The sequence below is a fragment of the Onychostoma macrolepis genome, chromosome 19 (genome assembly GCF_012432095.1).
Source record: "Onychostoma macrolepis isolate SWU-2019 chromosome 19, ASM1243209v1, whole genome shotgun sequence".
Taxonomy (NCBI): domain Eukaryota; kingdom Metazoa; phylum Chordata; class Actinopteri; order Cypriniformes; family Cyprinidae; genus Onychostoma; species Onychostoma macrolepis.
The window spans coordinates 33,431,646-33,452,806 of record NC_081173.1 but is presented as its reverse complement, the minus strand read 5'-3'; the positions used below and the strand labels follow the sequence as shown (position 1 = coordinate 33,452,806).

The following is a 21,161-nucleotide window of genomic DNA, read 5'->3' as shown; positions in this document are numbered from 1 at the left end:
AATTCCACAGATCTGGAACTCTGCTTTTGTTGTTCCTCTGTTGAAAGGGGGTGACTCTAATTTATTAGATAACTATAGACCTATTTCAAAGCTATGTATCTTGTCAAAATGTTTGGAAAGTTTTATCAGTGAACAATTAATCAATCAGCATTTGATACTATTCAGGCAAGGTTTTTAACTTTAAATTTGGTCTTAAATTTTGAGAAAACAAAATTTATGTGGTTATCAAATTCTAGAAATTCTTTAGATAGTTCTGTTGTTCTCCGAACTCTGCAAGGGAAACTGATCGCATTAGTGTCAGAGTATAAGTACCTGGGCATCATAATTGATGACACACTATGTTTTAATTCACATATTAATTATTTGAGACTAAAGTTGAAGAAGCGGCTAGGATTTTATTTCAGAAATAAGTCTTGCTTTTCATTTAAAGCGTTGCCATAAGGTTAAAGAAGGCTTTGGCCTCGGGCGGCTCTTTCCGAGCTCGGACGGCCTGGTATTCGCTACACGCAGACTGGTGTCTGCTGATATCTCAGCGATCACAGAGGTACATTCGGTGCATTCAACCAGATTCGACCGATTCATTTGACTGGCCTCCGCGATGCATCTCCCCGCGGATTCGGCGAAGGAAGGCTGACAATCGCTTTCTGCGTTTATTTCGCAGATTTTCGCCGGCCCAGCAAGAACTTCCCCAGCTCAGGGTGGCTCTTGCCAATGCCCGTTCTCTAGTCAATAAAACCTTTATTTGCAACGACTTCATTAGCAGTAACCCCAGATAGCAAAATTACTCCGGATCGGATCCGCCCCGGAGGTACCACAGACTCCGGAACGGATCCGCAAAACGGGTCCGTATCGGAGTCCACTTGCACAGCGCCGCGGATCCGGAACAGATAAGGATTACGGATCCGGACCGGATCCGGTCCAGACCCTATCCGTGTCCGTATAATTAAGAGACTAATTAAATGATGATTGTGCATTAGTGATGAACACCTGCTGTTACTGAGAATTACAGAGGATCGGATGTTGATGTTTTATTGGATAAAATGATACCACCATCACGGAGAGCAGTGCTTGCTTTAGTTGGGCTCTTGACCCTTGACTCCTGTGTTAGATCTCTCTCTGTAACACTGCATGTGCTGTTGTAAAGCAGAGCGGTCAGTGCTGTGCTGTGAGCGACTGTTAGTTGTTTTCATATGATGAGATAATCCAAAATGTGTATATATATGTATATATATATATATATAATATGTAAATAATTAATTTTGGGTAAATTACCGCTGTAGTAGTTATAGTGAATTAATTTTTAAATCTATGTAATGCATGTAAATATTTAAACTCCAGTACTGTTTAGACACACACAGACATCAAGAACCAGCATATAAATCATCTAACTGCTTGTCTCTTAGAACTGAAAACATGGCTTACAAATAACTTTCTACATCTAAATAATGATAAAACACAAGTTGTTTTGTTTGCATCAAATGGCAAAACTGACTTGAGCAAAATCGATTTGGGCTCTCTTACCCCATATCAAGTCCATGACGCAAAAAATCTGGGATTTATACTTGACTGCGAACTAAGGCTAGATAAACAAATTAATGCTACTGTGAGCTCCGGCTTTTACCATCTTCGTCGATTAGCGAAGGTTAAACCCTTCCTGAGCAGGAAGAGTTTTGAGACTGTAACACATGCTTTCATCTCTTCGCGACTCGACTATTGTAACTCGCTTTATTATGGTTTGCCAGTCTCATCTATACATCGACTTCAGGTGGTTCAAAATGCAGCTGCCCGTTTGCTCACAGGCAGTCGCAAATGGATACACATTACACCTATCTTACGTTCGTTGCACTGGTTACCACTGCAGTTTCGTATTGAGTTTAAAATTCAGCTTTTTGTGTACAAAGCTGTGAATCGTTTTGCTCCTCAATATCTATCAGGGTTGCTCACTGTTTATAATCCTGTTAAGTCACTGAGATCTCAGACTACACATATCTTGTGGGTTCCCAGAACAAGATTTAAATGTAGTGGAGATAGAGCCTTCTCTGTTGCTGGTCCCAAATTATGGAACGCTCTGCCTCTATCTATCAAAACTGCTTCGACAGTGTCTGAATTTAAATCTTTGTTAAAAACTCATCTTTTCTCCCGTGCTTTTAACTGTTAGCTGATCTGGTTGTTTTAAGGTTATATGTTTTTTGTTGTATTTATGTATTAGCCTATGCAATACGAAATGTAGCGCTTAGATTTGTCAATTTTTTAGATGTTTATGATTAGGTTTATGTTTTATGTACAGCACTTTGGTCAACTAAATGAAGTTCCTAAACGTAAGTTAGGGAGGAGCGAGCCCATCTAATCTTTCAATCAACAGCCGGAGTATATAAGCAGCTGCTTACCTCTCTCCAGTCTCAGCTGCTCTAGCATCATCCGGTAGTGCTGTTCAGAACCATGTCAAACATACCGGACCTCCAGCTTTTTCCTTCAGATGACGAACTTTTCTCTTGCCCCGAGACACCGACAGTCGCAACTCGCGTATCATCGGAACGCACGGATCCAAGTCAGGAGACTCCCTCTGAGCACTTCGGTCGCAAAATCCAGCGCTCATACAAACCACACTCCAGAAGACTACTCTCTCCTCCACCTTCAAGATCGCCAGTGGTAACTGCGCCTCGTCCATCTCTGCATTCTACTGCCGCCATTTCTCAGATTCCACCCATTTCAAAATGGTCTGTCAACAGCCTACGTCAAGCCCTCTCCAACTCCGGACTTCATTTCTCCCGCAGATCATCCAAAGCTCAACTCTACGACCTACTCTCTAATCACAATAACAGCTCCAGCATTCCAACAAATTCCTCAACTTCAAAAAAGAAGAACCAGTCCCCATTCACTCCTGCGTCTCCTCCGGTTCGGCGTTCCGAACGCGTTCAGCACGCTAATCCAGAGGCCGCGGCAAAGACAAGGGGGGAAAAAACTACAGCTGCACGTACTTCCTCGTCCGCCGGCCTTTCCGCCCGGCCAACAACAGCGGCCGCAAGAAACCGTTCCACAGCTCCTCCAACGCTCACAAATTCTCTTTTACAGGCTTCTTCACTTCCTAGACAAGACGCATTTATCTCAACCTTTTTTCCCGTCCTTCCTTCTATTGATAACCCATGCGCAACTTCCTCTCAGATGGTTTCATTTTTCTCATCCCCTACTCAGAGAGCGGATCCTAGTGCGAGGTTGCCTTCACTAGCGATCCCACCCCCTCTTTTATCCTTTAACGTCAATTCGTCTCATCCCCTTCTTCAACCTTCTGGGTCTCAAATTCCTCCTAATGTTCCCCCTGGCGCAGTCCCTAGCGCGAGGTTGCCTCCGCAAAGGACTCTTTCCCCCCTCTTCCTTGCTAACCCTCCCCCTCCTCTCGCTTCAGCTCCTCCTTGCCATCTCGGACAACAGTCACTTCTAGGGCTCCCTGCCCAGCATCTTCTTCCTCAGGTCTAATCCACTTGCCAGCCCATTCTCTTGCCACAGCGGTCCTTCTTCCAGTTCCTCCCAACGCAGTCGCCATGGATCCACCTCCAGTCTCATCTCACCTCCGTTCCCTAATTCTATCAGGTGTAGATATTGATCTTCCTTCTCTGCTAACTTCTGTTCCCACCAATGAATCCCACCGGTCTTTTGACTGTGGCCCTTTAACCATAAATCTAAAAAATTCCATACCTCAATCCAAACGTGTTCTCACACTGGCAGAATTCTGCATAGCTTTCAGTAGATACACAGAAGTTATTTGCACTTCATTTCCCAACAGACGCAGAGAACTAAATGACTATCTCTCCATCGTAGCAGAGCTCAGTCTCTCGTTCGGAGGTAGTCATTTTTATACCTACCATAAGCTTTTCGCAGCCAAATGCTCAGCCGCGTCACCCACTGGAACCAATGTCCTTATTGGGGAGCTCTGGACCTCGAATTGTACAACCGAGTTTTTCTAGGAGTTCGAAGCCTCTCCTGCGCCATCTGCAGATCCATTGTTCATTCAACCTCAGAATGTCCCCTAACCAACCCTGATCCTTCAACCAATCCAGTGATCTCTCAAGCTCCAAAATCCACCTCATACATCCCTCGCTCTAGAAGTGATCGTGACCAGATTTTCACTTCAGCGTCAGGCAGACAAGTGTGTAACAGTTTTAACTCATCAGGCTGCAGCAGACAACGATGCCGCTTCCTCCATGTCTGTAACTTCTGTGTTGGAGCTCATGCACGATCTATTTGCCCTGTTCGCCGCTCGTCTGCTAACTTTAATAAAAAATTACAAAAGTATCTTTCTTCTCCTATCATTATTTCTTCACTAGCTAGTGAACTGGGAAATCACCCAGACCTAAAATTTACTCAATTCCTTCTTTCGGGTTTGAAAGAAGGTTTTGACCCCGGTTTGGAAAGCATACCCAATTCTAGCATGATCTGCAATAACTTGCAATCTGCAACAGCGGAACCTAACACAGTTGAAGCCCTCATCAAAAAAGAATTGGATTCAGGATTCATGATTGGCCCTTTCGATTCTCCTCCCTTTGAATTATTTCGCATAAGTCCTATAGGAGTAGCCACCAGGAAATTTTCAGGCAAAAAACGACTCATCATTGATCTTTCCGCTCCTCACGGAAATTCCCATCCCAGTATCAACAGTCTAATTCCTCTAGACGAATTCTCCCTACACTATCACAACATCGACCAAGCAATCTTCCTCATCAAAAATGCTGGTCGCGGAGCGTGGCTAGCAAAGGTCGACATAACATCCGCTTTTAAAGTCATGCCCATCCACCCAAATTTCTGGCATCTGTTCGGCATTCGTTGGCAGGAGAAATTCTACTTCGCGGTTCGTCTTACCTTTGGCTGTAAAAGCAGTCCAAAGATATTCGATATGCTTTCCGAAGCACTCTGCTGGATCTTACTAAACAATCACGCCATCCCATACCTCATCCATCTCCTTGACGATTTTCTCGTCATTTCTCCAAGTCATTTTCCCGCAGCCAAACACCTAACTGTCATCCAATCAGTGTTTTCAAAACTAGGAGTTCCCCTCTCTGCCGAAAAAACTGAGGGCCCTTCTACATCCTTGGAATTTCTCGGTATCCTCCTCGACTCTGTCAAATTCCAGGCCTCCCTTCCCAAAGAAAAAATTGATCGAATAATCACGATCGCTTCAAACTTGTCACTGCAGCAAGCGTGACTTGCTTTCGCTTCTTGGCCATTTAAATTACGCCATGCGCATAATTCCCCAAGGCCGGCCTTTCATTTCCCACCTGCTAACTCTCGCTACGTCAGCTTCCCGTCTAGAACAAACAATTTCTCTAAATCAACCTTGTCGGGCAGACTTGAAATTGTGGATCACGTTTTTAAGGAATTGGAATGGGATAACCTTCTTCCACGATGATTTTTTGTCACATCCTTATGATATCTCCTTATTCACTGACGCTGCCCCCTCCACAGGTTTCGGAGATTTCTATAGAGGACGTTGGTTCGCCTCAACCTGGCCACCTGAGCTCTCTAACTCTAGTCAAGCTGCCGAATCAACTGCCCTTTTCGAGCTATACCCCATAGTAGTAGCAGCCTATCTTTGGGGCTCCGAATGGTCAACCAAAAACATCCTGTTCCATTGTGATAATTCAGCCACCGTGCACTGTATCAACAAAGGCCGTTCTAACGCTCCAAAAATCATGCCCTTTCTAAGACGTCTAGTTTGGATCTCCGCCTGCCACCAATTTGTCATTAAAGCTGAACATATTCCCGGTCATCAAAATGAAATCGCTGACGGTTTATCTCGTTTTCTTTTTCAGAAATTCAGAACATTGGCCCCGGAGGCAGACTCCAACCCAACTCCAGTTCCTCCTTATTCAGAACTCCTATTCCTCTAGACCACCCCCTCAGTCACCTCCATACCCTTTCTGTCAATACCATTTTACAAGTATTCCTTCCGCATAGGGGCAGCCACCACAGCAGCCCAGAGAGCCGAACACCAAATTAAAATGCTGGGTCGCTGGTCATCTCATACCTTCGAATCATATGTTCGAACTGATCTTCATCACATTAGACAAGCTCACCAATCATTAGCATCCTTCTGAGTCTGGACCCCCCAATATTTTGCATGTTCTCGCCTACCTAGCCCCGTCAGGCTCCCCTTCTTTTATCTGGATGCAGTGAGAGTTCTCCCTTTTCGGATCGGTGAGAGCCACCACCCTTGGGCTCTCCCATTCGAATCGCCGTGTGGGCTCCCCCGTCCAGATATCATCTAGGCTCTCCCGTTCGAGTTGCAGTGTGGGCTTTCCCGTTTTGATGGCAGAATGAGATCTCCCTTGATTCTTATAGGGAGCTCTCTCCTTCAAAACGCGTGGGAGCTCTCCCGGTCGAATCGCAGTGTGAGCTTTCCGTTCGGGCGCAGTGGGGGCTCTCCCTCTCTGAATCGCTGTGTGATCTTCCATGTTATTAACCATGGAGGCTCTCCCGTTCAGACCGCAGTGAGAGCCCTCCAATCCGAACAAGCGGACTGGAGGTACCACGTTCATCTGACCCTGGGGTGCAGCGGGCCCTCATGTCCTCACGTGATCCAAAACCCTCGCTTTGGAAGGATGGTAGCCCTACGTTTATCTGTTCATCGTGGGCTCCCTCTTTCTGCGGCGGGGGGCGGGTTCGCTTTGGACGTCAGTGGCCCGTTTTCCCTTCCGGACCGAGGACACCCTGCCCCATCCGTGACATCTGGGGAAGCCCCTTGTTATATCTGACTCCATAGGGCTCCATGGCACTGATGTACGGCAGGGTGTTCTCCAGCCCCGCACTCAAACCTCCAGTCCTGAGATACTCCCGCAGGAGTAATTCCAGAAATACACTGCCGCAGCAGTTCAGTAGCGAGATGCACTCTAATCAAACTTCCAAGCGTAGCTCTCTCACCACCATCCTTTTATATCTTAAAATTTCACGTCTTTTGGGGGGTATCGCCATTAGTCTTCAATATTTGAGGTATCCCGAGCACCTACATCTTCAAAGATCTCGTTCACCCTATGTCCAACTTGCTGTCCCAAATCTATTCTGCGCTTTTGGGGGGTTTATCAGAGCTCGAGTTGAAACTGCTTCATCGAGCCACCCATCAGTGGACAGCAAGCCAAATAAGTTTACTCTATTTCCCAGTGATTATATGGGCAAACGAACTCGTTAAAGTTGTATTAAATGTGCTTTATAAATAAATTGAACATTGAACATTATCTTCTTGCCTCCTTGGAAGCTGTGTATCATGGTGCTTTAAGATTTATTACGGATTGTAAATGTTGTACACATCATTGTATACTATAATAGAGTTGCCTGCATGGTCTTCACTTGCTGTTCGAAGGAAAATGCATTGGTACTTATTGATTTACAAAGCTGTTCTGGGTTTTTTGCCATCCTGTCTCTGTTGTTTGATTCAACAAAAAGTAGTTATTAACTATTCATTGCGTTCCCAGTCTTTTTTATAATCTTTATGTACCTTCAGCTCGAACTAATTTAGGTAAAACTGCATTTGAATATGCTACACCGTCAGACTGGAATTCTCTTCAAATTAAACTGCGGCTAAATCAGTCGGTGTCTCTTAGTAATTTTAACTACTTGCGTGCAATAGAAAATTATTTAATGATCTGCAAATGCTTCTAATGCTGTAATATTTTATTGTTGTGATGTACTGTTGTTTGTCATGCGTGTATTTGTATAACTGGGCCCCCTATTCTGGCCAGGACACTCCTGGAAAATAGATTTTTAATCTCAGTGAGGACAATCACGTTCTACATAAATCAGATCTCAATAAATCAGTCTAAAGATGTTTCTCTTTTTAGCAAAGAAAGTTTCATTCATTTTTATTTTTATTTTTTCTGAAATAAACTTTAAACATGAGGATTTGAGGTTTAGTGTTATATTATGTAGGCCCGTCTGATGAGAAGGATTCTGATTGGGACTCATGAAGAGGCGTTTCCAGTTACTCTAGCGATTATTTCATTTACTGCCCTCTGCTGGAAAGATTCAGTATTGGATGGAATATACGGCTGGAAAACGAAAGTGTAGTTTCATCAGCAGCCAGTGAGGGGCAACAATGTGCTCAATAATAACACCTGGAAGAGAAGAAACTTCCACTTTAATGCAGATCTGTCCAGAGCACGCGAATGAAATAAAAGGACTGCAATAGTTGATTCTCGTTTAAAACGTTTTCTATATAGTCAAGAATGTTTTGGCCAATTTTATTATGGTTTTTTCTTTTCATTTCTCTTCAAAGCAATGCGAAACCAGGTAAGCACAGAGTTTTCTGGTCGACTGTAAAAGATTTGAGATCTAGTTACGTCATTATGTAGGCTATAGCTACTAATTGGAATAAAATAGAATATTGACTGAACTGCATAAATAAGCTCTTGTTTTTACCACAGACGTAATTGGATATATTATTAATGTTGACAAGTACAATGCTGACATTTACATTTTAAGAGGGAGAACATTGTTAATAAAAGTGCGTTGTTAGCACTCTGAGTGTATAGAAAAATCAATCAAAAAAAAAAGAAAAGAAATTTAGGCTGTTTTTTTTTTTTTTTTTTTTTTTTAAATATCAGTATTTATTTGATGATCAATTTGTATTTTAAATACAGTTTCTGAATGTTATTTGCAGGAAAATGCGCACCTTTAAAGTACTAACATGCACATTTAGGGACAAACAAGGAACAAAGGTGTACCTTTTGAAAAGACAGCTTTTTCAGAGTGTGGCTATGTTCAGATTTAAGAGCAAATGGTGCAACCGAATAGCTATAGAGTTAGTTTCAGACTAAGTAGGCTACTAGTTACTAAGCCTCTAGTGTGGATTTTACGTTCCAGTTTGAATGGCTGGTGTGACCCTACATTTAATGGCGTGCAAAGATCTCTGGAGTGGGAGAAATGGCGCAACAAGGGCAGTGGTCGGTGCCCCTCCTCCTTCTGTGCAAGCCACTGCCTGCATATAGTTTTTACATGCTACCTGAGAGGAGACAAGCCTTGGCAAGACGTATTTTCACTTAAATGTCACCATAGGCTGCCATTCAAATTCAGTTGTTGTTGATATCAAGAATTCATTTCTTACTAGTTGAAATTCCCATTTTACATGTCAGAAATACAATTTTACTAGAAAATTATTTTTATTTTTGATATCAGTAATCATGCACGTGGCTATTCTTGGTAACTACGCTGAAAAAAAAGATTTGTTGGATTTACTCAATTGAATTATGGACATTGGTTCCACACATTTAGTTTGAGTTCACAGTGTCCTACACATTTATGTGGTTTCATTATAATACTTTTGTGTTAATCAGATGTATTTTCAAAAAGTAATGTGTACATAGTCTTTTTAAGTTATCCTAACATAATTCAGTTATGTTAGCTTAACATTATTATTTTATTTTAGATGCTTCGATTATGTTAATTCGGTGCAATTCAATTAAGTTAGCTTAACATAATTTTGATAACTTGTACAAATTTTAATGGTTTGTTGTTTCATTTCATTTTCAATAACACAAAAACCTTCTGTAAAGCCTTTATTTAATCATTTGAACAATGTGTCATTTAAAGGACATGTCTAAACAACATTTTGTTTTCAAAAACTTAGCATGAATAACTTCTCTGAGGATTAAATGCACTGTAAAACCCGACAAGTTAGGGTAACTCAAACCGTTTGAGTAAACCGATTGCCTTAAAACATTTAAGTTTTTAAAACTAACAATTAAGAGTGCTCTGAACATATTTCAGTTGAGTTCAGTTAAGTGATTAATTAAGTGCTGATTGAGCATTAGTGATGAACACCTGCTGTTAACAAACAGAATCACTGACCGAAAGAGAAACACAAGAACAACAACTGACGTCAGCCACAGCCTTAGATGAAATCAACTGAAATAAAATACATTAAATCTCTCAAAACCTGATTAAACAACCCCACAAACAGCATCACCAGCTCCACTTATTAATAACCAGACTGACTTTATTTCTGTCAGACATCTAAAAATTTGTTTTACAAATTAATGCTGCAATGCATGCTGGGAGCCATGGATGAGTTTTGTACTATGCTAGTACCCAGCATGCATTGCAGCATGATTTATTTTTTTTTTTTAATGGTCACCATTGTTGAGGTTCATAAGCTGATTCTTGATGTCTGTGTGAGTCTAATTGTTGCCATAGATTAAAACTTTTTGTGGACAAACTGTTTAGAAAGTCCTTTATATTAACTGGCTGTCACAGAACCAGTGGCTCTTAGAACCACTTTTACTATAATCAATACAACATCCGTTTAACCAGAGATTAGACACACAATGAATCTATCTTCACTCTCAACGAGATCAGCTCACTTACAGATGACTGTCATTATAAATATATAACAAGCAACTACCGATAATTTTCTCTGGGCTTCTGACTTACAACAAATATGTTCGAGGAACACATGATTACAACAGCCTGAGAGGGGTCAAGGGTCAAGAGCCCAACTAAAGCACACACTGATCTCTAACATGGTTACTTCAAATGAAACAATAAATCAACATCTAAACCTTAGTTAATTCTCAATAAGATCTTCTGTAGATGTCTGACAGAAATAAAGTCAGTCTGGTTATTAATAAGTGGAGCTGGTGATGCTGTTTGTGGGGTTGTTTAATCAGATCTTGAGATTTAATGTATTTTATTTCAGTTGATTTCATGTAAGCATGTGTGTAAAGTCAGTTGTTGTTCTTGTGTTTCTCTTTCTGTCAGTGATTCTGTTTGTTAACAGCAGGTGTTCATCACTAATGCTCAATCAGCACTTAATTAATCACTTAACTGAACTCAACTGAAATATGTTCAGAAAACTTAAATGTTTTAAGGCAATCGGTTTACTCAAACGGTTTGAGTTAACCTAACTTGTCGGGTTTTACAGTGTAGTAAACATTGTTATTTCAGATTTCATGAATTCCTTTTTGGATAGGCTGTGTAGTAATGAATTCTTTTTGGATATGTGCATAATTTAATGATGAATATACCAGACTATGGCAGATAAATAACAATATATAAATGCAGGCTTGGTGAGCAGAAGAGAATTCTTAAAAAAAAAAAAATCTTACTGTTCAAAAACTTTTGACTGGTAGCATGAGATTAGCCCGTGCAAGTTTCTTTCAGTTGAAAGAGCTCAGAATTACATTTTAATCTGATTTTTTTCTTTATCATTTTTCGTGATATCAAGAATTAAACTGTTACTAGTTTAAATTTTAATTCCAACCTAGTCTCATGGCATTTGCGTACCTGAGTGCACTTTTTACCAGTGTATATATAATCCACACTCAGAGTGTTAAAGTAACACTGAAGCAGTGTTAAAGTTAATGAGATAATTAGTGTAGTAATTGAGTGATGATTGAGCATTAGTGAAGAACACCTGCTGTTAACAAACTGAATCACTGAAACAAAGAGAAAGAAGAACAGAAAAAAAGAGACGAGACAAGCAGAAATACAAGAACTACAACTTCAGCCACAGCCTTAGATGAAATCAACACAAGATAAAAGCAATTAAATCTCTCAAGATCTCAGCAGAGGATGATTAAACAACTCCATAAACAGCATCACCAGCGTCACACGTTATTAACTAGATTGACTTTAGATGTTGATGTATAGTTTTGTTTGAGTTACCATTATCGAGGTCAGTGTTTGCTTTAGTTGGGCTCTTGACCCTTGACTTAAAACTTCACAGTTACTTTGGCTGCTATAACTGTGTTTGTTTAGACATGTTAGTTATAGCGAAAATAAAAAAGACATAATCAGCATATAGTGGCTTGAATAACTGATTTTACTTAGAGTATAGTCACTGGTAGAGTTATTAACTAATTTTGTTATTGAGATTGTGTAGTTTAAGACCTGACCGTTTTAAAATTTTAAACTTATTCTGCACTGAAGGTTTACTTTTCTTCATCAAACAGACTTCAAGAATCAGCATATGAATCTTAACAATGGTGACAATCAACATAAATCTCCATGTTGCAGTGCATTCTGGGAGCACCAATCAAAACTCATCCATGGCTCCCAGCATGCAATGCGACATGAATAAATTATGCAGCTGTCTTAGTATATTCTTTTATTCTTACTATTTCCTTTTGTTTTGCTATTGTGTTTTGACTTTTAGTAGCATGTTTTGTGATGTTCACAGATGATCTTTTTATCTGAATATGTTGATTGTCACCATTGTTGAGATTCATACGCTGATTCTTGATGTCTGTATGATAATGCAGTTTGAAACTTTTAGTGCAGATTTACTTTTAAAAGTCTTTCAAATTAATCTTAAGACTGATGGATCAAGCTTTATATTTTATGCGAACAAAATTAAAAAAAAAGAAATCAATTGATGACGTGCTCGGAATGAAATCAGTTATAGAAATCACTAAATGCTAGCGATTTCTTTACTGAAGTCTAACCCTCAACACCCGATTGCTATAAAAAGCATGTCTAAACAAACACAGTTACAGCAGCCAAAGAAATTGTAATGTTTTAAGTCAAGGGTCGAGAGCCCAATTAAAGCAAACACTGACCTCGATAATGGTAATTCAAACAAAACTAAAACATCAACATCTAAAGTCAATCTAGTTAGTAACGTGTGAAGCTGGTGATGCTGTTTATGGAGTTGTTTAATTATCCTCTGCTGAGATCTTGAGAGATTTAATGTCTTCTTTTATCTTGTGTTGATTTCATCGAAGGCTGTGACTGAAGTCAGTTGTAGTTATTGTATTTCTGCTCGTCTCGTCTCTTTTTTCTGTTCTTCTTTCTCTTTCTTTCAGTGATTCAGTTTGTTAACAGCAGGTGTTCTTCATTAATGCTCAATCATCACTCAGTTACTAAACTAATTATCTCATTAACTTTAACACTGACTCTGAGTGTGGATTATATATACACTGGGAGTGTTGATTTAACACTGGAGGTTTTACTGTGAAGAATTATCATTTTAACTAGTGAAAATTGAATCGTTGATATCAAGAATGCATATCCTGTGAATGAATATGTCAAAACAGCTAGGACACGGTGTTTAAGGCTAATTTTCACTGTTTGTGCTTTCTATCTTGCTCAGAGAATCACTCCCTCCACTACATGTATACAGGCTTGACAAAAGCAGGTCCATTTCCAGTGTTCAGCGCTGTGGGTGAATCTGATAACATACAGATTGTTCGCTACAGTAATGAAAAACAAGTCTGGATAAGAGACAATCTGACTGTAGACGACTGGAACAAAGCTCCTGCAGAACCGCCTGAAACTAGAGAAGAGTTCTTAAATTATCTATATGATCTGTCACGCTGCACACCATCTGCAGAGTGTTCTGGTGAGTTTAGTGCTTTTCTATTATCAACATCTAATCAACATATGAGTTCAGGAATAAAAACAAAGGTGTCATTTCATCAAATGGCCACTTTGAGTATTTATATACCCTACTCCCTCAAAAGGCACCCACCAATTACGTGCACGCACGCACGCACGCATACAGTATGTATGTAGATATATATATATATACATGTGTGTGTGATTTTTGTGTGTGATTTTGTGTGATTGTAGAGCTCCATGTACTCCAGAGAATAAGTGGCTGTGAGCTGGAAAAACTTTCTAATGGAACAGTAAAGAGTCGGAAGGCCTTTGATGAGTTTGCATACGATGGAAAGGATTTTATTACCTTAAAGTATGACCTTCTTCCATGGCTGGATAAAGGCATAGAAACCAAAATGGATCATCAAACTGGACGAAACCCATTCCTCAGAGATTTCCTCGTAAACTGCTCTAAGTGGATCTCCACATTTGACAACACATATAAGAGTAAGTTCTAATTGCAATGCTTTAATTAGCTCTTGTGTGTGTTTTTTTTTTTTTTTTACTTTTTCTAATTTTGTCTTGGTAGAGAGGTTATTTTTCATCATTATCAACCACACTGAAGACACTTTTAGCAATGTTTAAATATTCAAACCTGTATGAATTTCACTGTAAAAAAAATAAAAATAAAAATCCACCTCAATTTAAATCCACCTCAACTGTCTGTACACGTCCTTTCTTGACTTATTTTTAAAATGCATCTAATTCAATCTCATATACCTTAAACAATGAAGTTAAAATTTGTTACATTATTTTGATGAGGTAAAGTAATGAAAAACATTATTGATCTTATTGATCATAATTTGATCAGACACAAAATCTGATTTTGTTTTAAGGAAATTAAGAATATAATTTTGACAGCACAGAAAGCAATTACAGAATGTTTAATGTTTGTTTGTTAATTGCATTGTTATTTTATGCTCCAGGTCCACCAGATGTTCATGTCTTTGCAAGGAAATCTCCTGATCACAGTAAACTGAATCTGAGCTGTCTGACCACTGGTTTCTACCCCAAAGATGTTGAGATGAACATCAGATTGGACAGAACTGTACTTGGGAACCAAATATCATCTGGAATCAGACCAAATGATGATAAAACCTTTCAGCTGAGAACCAGTGTGGAGATTGACAGAAACCATAAAGGATTTTATGACTGTTTTGTCATTCACAGCAGTCTGACAGAACCAGCTTCAGTAGAATGGGGTAAATATCACCAGAAATACAGTCACTCACATATTTGTAAATTGTAGCAGGAGAACATGATAATACTGAAATAGATATTTGTTGCTGCGGCCACAAACAATTACATTTAATGTGCCTTAATGTATTTCTATAGTTTATAATGTTTTTTAAATTAAAATTTATTATAAAATTTGATTTTATTTATTAATTTCATTTTCATTCTGCAGATGGAATCTGTTCTAACTGTGAAACAGAATCTTCGCAGTCTGTTACAGCAGGAGTAGCAGTAGCAGCAGTTCTAGTCTTTCTCATTATGATTGTTTGCTGCATCTACAAAATGAGAAGATCAAATGGTGAGTTATAAATACTCAGCATGATCATTGTTGCATTAAACCTCTAAAAATTCTTGTTTTTAATACATTTTAATATGTATGAAGAAGGGATGGACAGATTAACAGTATATACTGTATGACAGTAAAAAATGATGATAATTTTCATTTTTCTTTTTTTGAGTTTTATTTGATGGACACAGACTACAAAGTAAGATTATAACAAATGAATGAGAAGTGTGACATCATTGCAGCTTGACATAAACATTTATGAGAACAATGATGTATGTACAGGTGCATCTCAATAAATTAGAATGTCGTGGAAAAGTTCATTTATTTCAGTAATTCAACTCAAATTGTGAAACTTGTGTATTAAATAAATTCAATGCACACAGACTGAAGTAGTTTCAGTCTTTGGATCTTTTAATTGTGATGATTTTGGCTCACATTTAACAAAAACCCACCAACTCACTATCTCAACAAATTAGAATACTTCATAAGACCAATAAAAAAAACATTTTTAGTGAATTGTTGGCCTTCTGGAAAGTATGTTAATTTACTGTATATGTACTCAATACTTGGTAAGTACTGCTTTAATTACTGCCTCAATTCGGCGTGGCATGGAGGTGATCAGTTTGTGGCACTGCTGAGGTGGTATGGAAGACCAGGTTTCTTTGACAGTGGCCTTTAGCTCATGTGCATTGTTGGGTCTGGTGTCTCTCATCTTCCTCTTGACAATACCTCATAGATTCTCTCTAGGGTTCAGGTCAGGCGAGTTTGCTGGCCAATCAAGCACACCAACATTGAACCAGCTTTTGGTACCTTTGGCAATGTGGGCAGGTGCCAAGTCCTGCTGGAAAATGAAATCAGCATCTCCATAAAGCTTGTCAGCAGAAGGAAGCATGAAGTGCTCTAAAATTTCCTGGTAGATGGCTGCGGACATCAGAAAACACAGTGGACCAACACCAGCAGATGACATGGCAGCCCAAATCAAACTTCACACTGGACTTCAAGCAACATGGATTATGTGCCTCTCCACTCTTCCTCCAGACTCTGGGACCTTGATTTCCAAATTAAATGCAAAATTTACTTTCATCTGAAAAGAGGACTTTGGAGCTCTGAGCAACATTCCAGTTCTTTTTCTCCACAGCCCAGGTAAGATGCTTCTGATGTTGTCTCTGGTTCAGAAGTGGCTTGGTAGCCCTTTTCCTGAAGACGTCTGAGCGTGGTGACTCTTGATGCACTGACTCCAGCTTCAGTCCACTCCTTGTGAAGCTCTTACAAGTGTTTGAATCAGCTTTGCTTGACAGTATTCTCAAGCTTGCAGTCATCCCTGTTGCTTGTGCACCTTTTCCTACCCAAATTCTTCCTTCCAGTCAACTTTGCATTTAATATGCTTTGATACAGCACTCTGTAAACAGCCACACCTTTCAGTAATGACCTTCTGTGACTTACCCTCTTTATGGAAGGCATCAATGTTCGTCTTCTGGATCATTGCCAAGTCAGCAGTCGTCTCCATTATTGTGGTTTCAAAGAACAAGAGATACCCGGAATTTATACTGTAGGGATGGTCATTAATTGAAACTCAAATGTAAATATTCTAATATTTTGAGATACTGATTTTTGACTTTCATGAGCTGTAAGCTCTAATCATCAAAATTAAAACAAAAACCTTTTGAAATGTTTTACTTTACATGCAATGAATCTAAAATATATGAAACGTTCACTTTTTGAAATAACTTACAAGAAAAAATGAACTTTTTCACGACATTCTAATTTATTGAGATGCGCTTGTATGTGTTATATATGAAGTTTTATGATATGCTTTATCTTTTCTAGGTCTGTGAAGTTACAAGTGGGATATGTAAGGTGAGTAGTTATGATTTGACATTTACATTTAGTATCTTAGCTGACGCTTTTTTCCAAAGCGAAATTAAAACAATAGAAGCAATCAAACTAACAAAAGAGCAATATTATGTAAGTGCTGTGACAAGTCCCAGTTGTATAATGCAGTACACATAGCAAGTTTTTTATAATAGATATATATTTATAGTAGATATAATAGAAAAAGAATAGAGAGTTCTAGTGTTAGAGAGTCAATTATTTGAGGAGAGGAGAGTATTATTATGATGAAAACCATATATTATCATCCTCCACACACAGGTGACTCCACATCACGTCCGCTGTCTGTCTTTGTGCAAAGAAAGCTGGAAAAATCAAATCCAGTAGGTTCAGTAGGGATGGACTGGGATGTGAACAGGTTCATGAGCACTAAATATAACCCTAATTATTATTATTATTTTTTTTTCATTTTGGTGCATTCTGAAGAGAAAAAGTATTCTTAAATTCCAGCTCCATTCTGCAAGAAAAAAATAGTATGTTTTTGTTTTTCACTTTAATCAGAATATTATTGCATGACATGTTTATTATCTTTCTTTGTGCTCAGTTGAATTGTTACTTTTTTTTCCAAATTTCAGAGTTTCTTGAAACATTTCAAAGGATGAAAAATACATAAAACATGTAACATGAAATGTAATTCTCTATTCTCTGGCAAACTGACATAGTCAATTATGAAATGATTTATAATAGCTTATAGTATATATGCTTCTGTTCTGACAAAACTGATTACTGTACAACTGAATTCATTAAGCTGTTTTTTCAAAGCAAATGATGAAGAATTTCACGCTCAATCATTTCTGGTCACTGAGCTATATTCTCAGTTGTTGTAGTCTTGTGTTGTTTTCTTAAAGGTGAAGTGTGTAATTTCTGCAGCACTGAAAAAAATAACTTTCAAAAGTTATTTTATATCTTAAGCTATTTTTATTTTAGTTTATTATTGCTACCCGAGTAATATGTATATTTTCTGATAAATCACCTCCTCATCGGGTCCATTTCAGTTCATGACCGTAATAGCATCTCATTGCTCAGGAAAACTGTTTAAAGCTCATAATTATTTGCTCATATATCACTCATAGGCCTATGTATGTTTTACAATGACAAAAAAGCAAAAGCACACACAAAGATGTCAAGGTGAAAAGTACTAAAGATTTATATTAAAAACATTTTTTTTTTTTTTAAAGAGCTACTAAGGATCAGATTCACAGAATTATTGATTTAAAAAAAAAAATAAAGCCAGTTCCATTTTATTTGTATATTTTGATATCCAGTCTCTGTATGCATGTAAACCACATTGGTAAAGCAATTAATCTACTGTATGACTCGTTTCTTATCAAAGCTTGAATTTGACTCAGTCTTAAAGGAACACTCCACTTTTTTTGGAAATAGGCTCATTCTCCAACTCCCCAGAGTTAATAAGTTGAGTTTTACCATTTTGAATCCATTCAGCCGATCTCTGGATCGCACTTTAGCATAGCTTAGCATAGATCATTGAATCCTATTAGACCAGTAGCATCACGTTCAAAAATGACCAAAGAGTTTCGATAGTTTTCCTATTTAAAACTTGACTCTTCTGGTTATATAGAGTACCGGCGAGAAAATGAAAAGTTGCGATTTTCAGGGCGATTTGGCTGAAAATGACCGATTCTTGCGATTTTCTGAACTTTGTTGCAGGCGCAGTATACAGCGCTGAAAGCAGTCCCCAGCCATATTATAACCAGTTTACCCAGCTGGGGACCACTTTCAGGCGCCGCGTATCACCGCGCCTCCCGCGCCATGGTACGGCAGCAAAGTTCCTTGATTATTACGCCGAATGAGAGTAGTTCCTAATCATATCGCCTAGAAAATCGCAACTTTTCATTTTCCGCCGGTCTTAGTACACGATATAACTACAGAAGAGTCAAGTTTTAAATAGGACAAATATCGAAACTCTTTGGTCATTTTAGAACGCGATGCTACTGGTCTAATCGGATTCAATGATCTGTGCTAAGCTATGCTAAAGTGCTATCGCCAGATCCGAGATCGCTGAATGGATTCAAAACGGTAAAACTCAACTTATTAACTCTGGGGAGTTGGAGAATGAGCCTATTTCCAAAAAAAGTGGAGTGTTCCTTTAAATGACCATATGCATGTGTAGACATTTTGAAATCAACTGAAATTACTGAAACTGAAATCATTAACTACAATTTGTAATCAAATTGTAATCAAATTGTCATATAAAAATTATATTTGTCATAAGGTATATTGGCAGACCAAAAATACTGTAATAGAAATTTTGATAAAATTCAGGAATATTTACTGCAAATGTTACAGTTTAAATAAAATCTGCAGCTCCCGATTTGAGTTTTTAACACAATGATTCTGCATTGATATCTGTGTCTCCAATGTTCCTGTAGCAGTTAATCATGATCACAGTGTTATCAATGCTGTTTTCATGCATTTGATTCCCAGAGAAAACATGTATTAAATTTACAAGCTTGACCGCATTGTAAGTCTATTTTATGTTTCAGACAAATGCATAAATGTGCCTCTTTGGACAATGTGTTGTGTTCAGTGTGCAATATCAGAAATAAATGTCTTAAGTGTGAATATGTGTTTATTAACTGGACATGGAGCAACGTGATCTACATGGTAGAAAGATCTTCACCAATTTCCAACTCGTATTAATGCACTGAAAACATCTAAGCAAAACAATCTAATAACTGAAAGAAATCATCAAAAATAAGTTCCCAGATAGCAAAATTACTCCGGATCGGATCCGCCCCGGAGGTACCACAGACTCCGGAACGGATCCGCAAAACGGGTCCGTATCGAGTCCACTTGCACAGCGCCGCGGATCCGGAACAGATAAGGATTACGGATCCGGACCGGATACGGTCCAGACCCTATCCGTGTCCGTATAATTAAGAGACTAATTAAATGATGATTGTGCATTAGTGATGAACACCTGCTGTTACTGAGAATTACAGAGGATCAGATGTTGATGTTTTATTGGTTAAAATGATACCACCATCACGGAGAGCAGTGCTTGCTTTAGTTGGGCTCTTGACCCTTGACTCCTGTGTTAGATCTCTCTGTAACACTGCATGTGCTGTTGTAAAGCAGAGCGGTCAGTGCTGTGCTGTGAGCGACTGTTAGTTGTTTTCATATGATGAGATAATCCAAAATGTGTATATATATGTATATATATATATATAATATGTAAATAATTAATTTTGGGTAAATTACCGCTGTAGTAGTTATAGTGAATTAATTTTAAATCTATGTAATGCATGTAAATATTTAAACTCCAGAACTATTTAGACACACACAGACATCAAGAACCAGCATATGAATCTCAACAATGGTGACAACCAACAAAATTCTTCATGCTGCAATGTATGCTGGGTAACACCATAGTAAAACTCCCATCATGCACTGCAGTATGAATAATTATTGTCACCACTGTTGAGGATCGTATGATAAGTGTTCATGTCTAAAAGCCTGAACAATATAGTCCTTTTCCCAATATTCAAGCATTACGATGGCATTTGTTCAACAGTACATTTTACAGTTCTGTAATAGCTGACTATCAGTCAACAAACCAAAGAGAGACACCTTCATGATGTTCATTCAAGTGACACAAAAGCCAAGTATAAGCTCATCTGTTTCCTCAAGCTTTTACTTCAGCAATGCACAAACGTTTGTTGTGAAACAATATTGCAACTGCTTAAAAGCAATCCGCTTTCAGTTATTAAAAGGGCAAAGAGCCCAACTAAAGCAAGCACTGCTCTCCATGATGGTGGCATCATTTTATCCAATAAAACATCAACAGCCGATCCTCTGTAATTCTCAATAACAGCAGGTGTTCATCACTAATGCACAATCATCATTTAATTAGTCTCTTAATTATAAGGATCCGGTCCGGATCCGTAATCCTTATCTGTTCCGGATCCGCTGCGCTGTGCAAGTGGACTCCGATACGGACCCGTTTTGCGGATCCGTTCCGGAGTCTGTTGCTATCAGGGTTATGATAAGATTTGTATTTTGTATTGTTATGTTCATAAATGAAGTGTGTGATTTCACCAAACAGGACTGCAAGTGTTAAAATCTTCAGAAATTCAAGTAATGACTTCGTTTACTGTGAATTCTTGTTAACTGTAGATTTGTTTATTTTTTGTCATTGGTACTTGAATGAAACCTGTTTCATTTCAGTTCATGACATACAGTAATGCATCTCGTGTGTTCTAGCTTGTACTATTCTAGACCAGGGATCCTCAAATCTGGACCACAAGATCCACTTTCCTGCAGAGTTTAGCTGTAACCCTAATCAAACACACCTGAACATGCTAATCAATGTCTTCAGGATCATTAGAAAATCACAGACAGGTCAGTTTGATCAGGGTTGGAGCTATAT

At 38.6% G+C, this 21,161-nt stretch overlaps 1 protein-coding gene and 1 pseudogene across 1 annotated transcript; both read left to right on the top strand.

Annotated features, from left to right (window-relative positions):
- Positions 1–4,426: 4,426 nt before the first annotated feature.
- LOC131525190 (uncharacterized) lies at positions 4,427–6,503 on the top strand (annotated as a pseudogene).
- A 1,387-nt stretch (positions 6,504–7,890) lies between these two features.
- LOC131525919 (HLA class I histocompatibility antigen, alpha chain E-like) lies at positions 7,891–18,166 on the top strand. The gene is made up of 7 exons (XM_058753920.1): positions 7,891–8,274; positions 13,073–13,321; positions 13,552–13,806; positions 14,286–14,561; positions 14,768–14,893; positions 16,709–16,738; positions 17,033–18,166. The coding sequence occupies exons 1-6, from the start codon at positions 8,211–8,213 to the stop codon at positions 16,714–16,716; spliced, it is 978 nt and encodes a 325-aa protein (XP_058609903.1). The 5' UTR covers positions 7,891–8,210; the 3' UTR covers positions 16,717–16,738; positions 17,033–18,166.
- Positions 18,167–21,161: the final 2,995 nt, after the last annotated feature.